The sequence below is a fragment of the Bombyx mandarina genome, chromosome 06, assembly GCF_030267445.1.
Source record: "Bombyx mandarina strain Sakado chromosome 06, ASM3026744v2".
In the NCBI taxonomy this organism is placed as follows: Eukaryota; Metazoa; Arthropoda; class Insecta; order Lepidoptera; family Bombycidae; genus Bombyx; species Bombyx mandarina.
Genome location: NC_143213.1, coordinates 2,121,269 through 2,127,362, shown reverse-complemented (window position 1 = coordinate 2,127,362; position 6,094 = coordinate 2,121,269). Strand labels below are relative to the sequence as shown.

Here is a 6,094-nt window from a genome sequence, read left to right as displayed (position 1 = left end):
GCAACCTGTTGCTGCAACAGGTTTCGTAAAAAATTACTTATCTTTAGTAGGAAATAGCCTCAAAAATATCGTTTTTATTAAAATATCTCGAACAATAAACATAACCTAAAATGTAAACATTGTCTGATTTTACCAATTTGGCCATTGCTGGGAGACCTGAAAATTGGGCTCATGAAACCTTCTTAGGTATTGTAACTTATGCCCAAATTCTAGCACTGTAACGCCAGGCCCAAGTTTGTATGGATTTCGGGTTTGTCCTTTGAAGATTCTAACATGAAATCTAATAAGATTTTCAAATAGGTTGTCGCGAGTCCAAAATTAAAACCTACTTTTACCTTTTAATCTTGGGATTGAAAGTATTGATACCAGTTTCTATGGAGTTTGATTGATACAGGAGTTTAAAAAAAAGCGCTGTACTGTTATTTCAGTACAGCGCGGTTAACCGTACTCGTCAAACTCGGCAAAGAGTTCGACGTGTAACCTAATTCCATGCATCAGTCCGCTGAGTTTGTCGCCTGATCTTCTTTTTATTCAACATAAATGAAAGTACATACTTGTTGAACGTCAAATGTACTACCGCGAATTCACAAAAACTAGCCTCCGTCCTGAGAAGAATTGGCAAGAAACTCAGCAGGCATGTCTTTTTTTTCTATTTTTTTTTTTTATATTTGGTTTCATTTTTAAATATTCATTTTTACTTTACATTATTGGCGAAGCGGCTGATCTTGAGTTGATAGGTTTCCTTCGGAAGCGCTCGATAAGGTATTAGCTAAGCCCTCCTGGCTGAGCCTGTGCTCGCCCAACTGTCCGGAAACTGGATAAGCTGGATGGATTTTTGAAGTCGTCGTGGCCTAACGGATAAGACGTCCGGTGCATTCGTGTTGAGCGATGCACCGGTGTTCGAATCCCGCAGGCGGGTACCAATTTTTCTAATGAAATACGTACTCAACAAATGTTCACGATTGATTTCCACGGTGAAGGAATAACGTCGTGTAATAAAAATGAAACCCGCAAAATTATAATTTGCGTAATTACTGGTGGTAGGACCTCTTGTGAGTCCGCACGTGTAGGTACCACCACCCTGCCTATTTCTGCTGTGAAGCAGAAATGCGTTTCGGTTTGAAGGGTGGGGCAGCCGTTGTAACTATAATTGAGACCTTAGAACTTATATCTCGAGGTGGGTGGCGCATTTACGTTGTAGATGTCTATGGGCTCCAGTAACCACTTAACACCAGGTGGGCTGTGAGCTCGTCCATCCATCTAAGCAATAAATAAATAAAAACTAAATTTTATGAAAATCGTTGGAGCCGTTTCCGAGATTCAGATTATATATATATGTGGGATCGCGGTGCACAATGAAATTAGCGAATTTGTTAAATTTTATTTAATCATCAGTTCACAAAAATATACGTCTTTTCTTATTTCGCCTTAATCAATCTGTCACTTATACTTCATGCACCATCTGTCATCTGTCAGGTCGGTGTGGCCAATGGTTACACCTAAATATTCCCACACGGCCGTCCTGCTCAGTCGTCTGTCCCAGATGACTCGTACTCGACAGCATCAGCAACCCAAGGTTTCATCATATCAGCGGAGCTACTGGTGTGATGGGGTCCTTCACCTTGACCAATCCTCTGGAGATCATAACGGTCGTTCCTCTTCTTTTTCATGACTTCATAAGGTCCTAAGTATCTTGGATGCATTGCACAAATTGTGTCCTCTTGATAGCAACAAGATTTCCTACTTCATATTCCCTGGGTTTTCTTCGTCTTCGGTTAAAATTTCTTCTATTCTCATCTTGAATTTTTTGTATGTTCTCCCTTGCTTTCTTCCTCAAGTCTTCTCTTTCATCACAGAAAAATTTAAGATTCTCTTCATTAATTAAATTGTAGATAGCTTCATTTTTATTATTAATTTTGACTCCTGTCAGTAATTCAAAGGGTGACATCTTAATGCTTCTTTGAAATGAACCATTTAAGCATCTCTGAATATTACTGATGTGTTTGTACCACTTGGTGGGATCATCTGCTGATAATTTACTTAGAGCATCAATTATTATCTGATGGACTCTCTCAACCTGACCATTACCTCTAGGTTGGCCAGTAGTAATAATGTGATGTAAGATTCCTTCAGTTTCACAAAATTCTTTAAAAGTGTTGGATGTAAAGGAGGTACTTCTGTCACTAATAATCCTCTGTGGTGAACCAAAAGTCTGTTGTTGAATCTTCAGTTTGTCAATAACTTCATCAGTGGACAAAGTCTTTGTTGGGTAAATCCATGTAAATTTTGTGAACCCATCTACAACTGTGAATATGTACTTGTAATTCTTATTTGTTGATGTCAACGGTCCCAAATGATCAATATGGTAAGTAGATAGTGGTATGTCTCCTTTGTCTATGGCATGCAGAAAACCTTCGGATTTTCCCTTTTTATGTGAAATTAAAATACACTCTATGCAGTTTTCTAATACTGATTTGATCTTATCTTTCATGTTTTCAAAGTAATAGTTTCTGGAAATCAACTCTTCTGTTTTAATTAATCCAAAATGTCCCTTGTCATGATTTTTTCTAACAATTTCATTCTGCATTTTCTTAGGTACCACCATTAATTTTTTTCCATCTTTTATTTTCCATAATATTCCAGCTTCAATCATAAAGTCATCATAATGTTCTTTTTTTAATACCTTTAATTCAACTTTGGATTCTTTACAACATTTTCCAGGGTCATATTCTGTCAGTATTTTCTCAATCTGATCTTTATATTTGAAATTTCCTATAATCATTGGTTCCTCAGTCTGATCCTCTAACATTGTGAGTTGTAAAATTCTTTTAGCAGAAATAACACCAGACTTAAAACTGAGTTCTATGTCCTGTAATATTGGGTTCCCTATTATTACATCAACTGGTATTTTGTCATCTTCAATTATATAGAACGTTGCTTCACATTGGCAACCATCAATCTCAATTCTCGGAGTACATGAGCCTCTTGTATGCACCTCACAGTCACCAATGCCTTTCAGACTTTGTACTAAATCAGGGTGGTAGTTACAAGTGTCACCATGTATTTGAGTAAATGTAGATTCATTCATTAGGTTCACATCACTGCCAGTGTCAATAAGTGATTTTACCATAACATTATTGATCATAACTTCTTTGTAGGGTGTTTGGCTATCATTCTTCTTGTTACATTTTATTTCTAGAGTCTTCTTTATATTTTTGGGACAGTCAGTTGACTTATGACCAAACTCATTACAACGGAAGCACTTTATTCCTTTAGAGCAGCCTGAAGATTCATGATCTAGGTCTCCGCAGTTGAAACATCTCTTCTTAGGTAATGGTTTCTTCCATCCAGATGTTGTAGGCTTGGATGTTGTTGATTGATTATAAGCTTTGTTTGACGTTCGACATTTCTTCTTTATTTCAGCATATAAATCAAGTTTTTTCCTAAATTCTTTGATGTTGGAAGCTCCATATAGTATAGTTTTATTCATTTCATTGTCAGGGATGCCATCAATGATGTATTCCATTAGGGCGTCATCTTCAATATTTCCGAGTACTGCTAGTTCTTTGAGTTGCAAAAAATATTGTTGGTAGGTTTCACCTGGTTTCATCTTCCTATTTGATATGGTCTTGTGAATGGCTGCGCTGTTCAGATGTAGTCCAAATTCCTCTTTTAATCCCGTTTTCAAGAGTTCCCATGTAGTCGTACCAGTCAAAGATCTCAGGAACAATTTTGCTGTCCCCTTCAAAAGCCTTTTTGCGTAGATCAGTTTTTCAATGCCTGCCCATTGCATGAGATTAGCGATATCTTCAAAATCCTTTATAAAGATATCCACGCCGTATGCATCGTCACCAGAAAATGCAGTCATAGATTTTTCTAATTCGCAGAAGGAAATTTGTGGAGCAGGTTCAGCAAAGCATTCTTCGTCTTCTTTAGCACCCTTCCGAGGCATTTTACTATCAATAGAATTCTTTGTAAACGTCTTTGCGTGAAATTTGAAATGTGAAAATACCCTCACTTTTCCCGTGTGCGTAGTCTTTGTTCGCAACTTTTGTACACTGATCACAGATCTTGATGTCAATTTCGATCCCGGACGAGCCCCCAAAGTTTTGTGAGATCGCGGTGCACAATGAAATTAGCGAATTTGTTAAATTTTATTTAATCATCAGTTCACAAAAATATACGTCTTTTCTTATTTCGCCTTAATCAATCTGTCACTTATACTTCATGCACCATCTGTCATCTGTCAGGTCGGTGTGGCCAATGGTTACACCTAAATATTCCCACATATATATATATATATTTCCATCCGGGAGTTCATGTTACGTCCTATATGGCGGTTTTTACCGATGATATTGCATCCGACCGACTTATTGTGTATATGGACGCAAGATTGTCCATTTCTCAAATTCAGCCAGAGGTAGCCGAAAGATCCGTACAATGCGTGGGTAAAATATTGGCATGGACGTTATTTTGTCACCGGATTGATTCTCAGCGTATTTCTTAGTTCCGCTGTTTGGCACGCGAATTTTGGAGGTCGCTTCTCCGCGACGTATATCGGTAGCGTATATTGGATATTTTGTTTACGTATATTGCACCGATAATTTGGCTTCTGTATATAAAAAAAGTTTTTATCAATTCCAATTTGTGATTTAATTACGTCACACAAAATGACACCGTTCCAAGAGAAACGCGGGAACAACAGGGGTGAGGGGGCGGAGTTAGCATGCGCCATGCAAGCGCCGTGATTTTGTTTGCAATTCTTTTCCGGCCGGCGCGGACGCAACGACGCCTATAGTGTGAATATCAGTATTTTAGAGAATGTATAATAATACTTTTTATCAACGAATCACGTGAGCGGAGCCGCGGATGCAAACTAGTGTTGCTTACATACGCATTACATAAGTTTATTCAGTTATAGCCAATGATAAAATAAACTACTCTAATTAGTCGTTTTTAAATAATTCTTATTCTTAATCTTAATTGCTATGGCAATCTCCTTTCATGTTCAATTTTCGCAATGTTTTTTGTTCTTTTTTGTCGACACTTGTTATTTAATTATATGAGTATTGTTTTTTGAATTATATAATTATGGTTTTAAATGCACTTAATTTGTAAAAATAAATAATAGTTTAAAAAAACTAAAAAACTCGCTTTATATAAAATTCAACTAAAAAATATAAAATCAATTTAAATAAATTTTAATTGAAAATAGTGTAAATATATATTTTATTGTAAAAAAAGCGTGGGGTGCATGGTGTTATTAGTTATAAATATTTTTCTGACAGATATGAAGAATTGTTATTTGAATAATATGTTAAAAAGCACACCACGCATTTTTAAAAAAAAAATATTTTTTTCATTCATTCATTCATTTTTTAGTTGAATTTCAATTTTTTCATATTTTTTTCCAATATTGAATTGTCATCGGTCCTCGATAAATCTACAAACTTTGAATGAAATCTGGCCGTTTAAAGTGGATCAAAATCGCGTCTCAAGGAGTCAGTTACAAACATACATACAAGTGAAGCTAATAGAAAGCGTGTAATAAAACTTGATAGTACTGTCGAGATAATGACACTCATATAAATAATGTACTAACACATAAACCTAATTGGAAGAAAGCTGAGAAAGATGAGAGAAAGATGTCTAATCTCGCCTAGAGAAAACCCGAAGGTGGATAAGTTATTTAGAAGGATTCGCGCCCTCTCACCAAGTGTACTGGCAACTAGCTAGGACCCTCAAACCGGAAACTATCGCCAATATACATTCCTTCGTAAGCCTCTCAGGCCAACCCTCGGCTTTCGATAACGATGAAAAGGTAGTGTTATTAGCCGACGCTCTGCAGGAGCAGTGCACCGTCAGTGCTCAAGCCGTGGACCCCGAACAAACCGAGTTAATTGCTAGGGAGGTCGAACCCAGAGCTTCCCAAAAACCCTCAGACGCGTTACCCCACATTACCATTAACGGAGTAAAAGAAAAAATCGCGAACTTCCAACAAAGGAAAGCCCCCGGCTCCACCAGAAACAAATGCCGCGTTTTAAAAAATTTATCCCCCCCCCCCAACTAATAATCATGTTAGTTTCTATTTTAA

General features: G+C 37.0%; 1 protein-coding gene across 1 annotated transcript; it reads right to left on the bottom strand.

The window, feature by feature from the left end:
- Positions 1-1,526: 1,526 nt before the first annotated feature.
- Positions 1,527-3,952, bottom strand: LOC149502776 (uncharacterized). Its single transcript, XM_089728489.1, has 2 exons — positions 2,176-3,952; positions 1,527-1,720 (listed from the first exon to the last, which is right to left on the bottom strand). Exons 1-2 carry the CDS (start codon positions 3,950-3,952, stop codon positions 1,527-1,529), a joined length of 1,971 nt encoding a protein of 656 aa, XP_089584615.1.
- Between the last annotated feature and the right edge of the window lie 2,142 nt (positions 3,953-6,094).

Excerpts from the sequence above, each read along its gene's own strand:
- LOC149502776 (XM_089728489.1), bottom strand. The coding sequence starts at position 3,952 with ATGCCTCGGAAGGGTGCTAAAGAAGACGAAGAATGCTTTGCTGAACCT. Across the intron at positions 1,721-2,175 it reads GAGGATTATTAGTGACAGAA|AGGACACAATTTGTGCAATG; the intron begins GTACCTCCTTTA and ends GTTGCTATCAAG.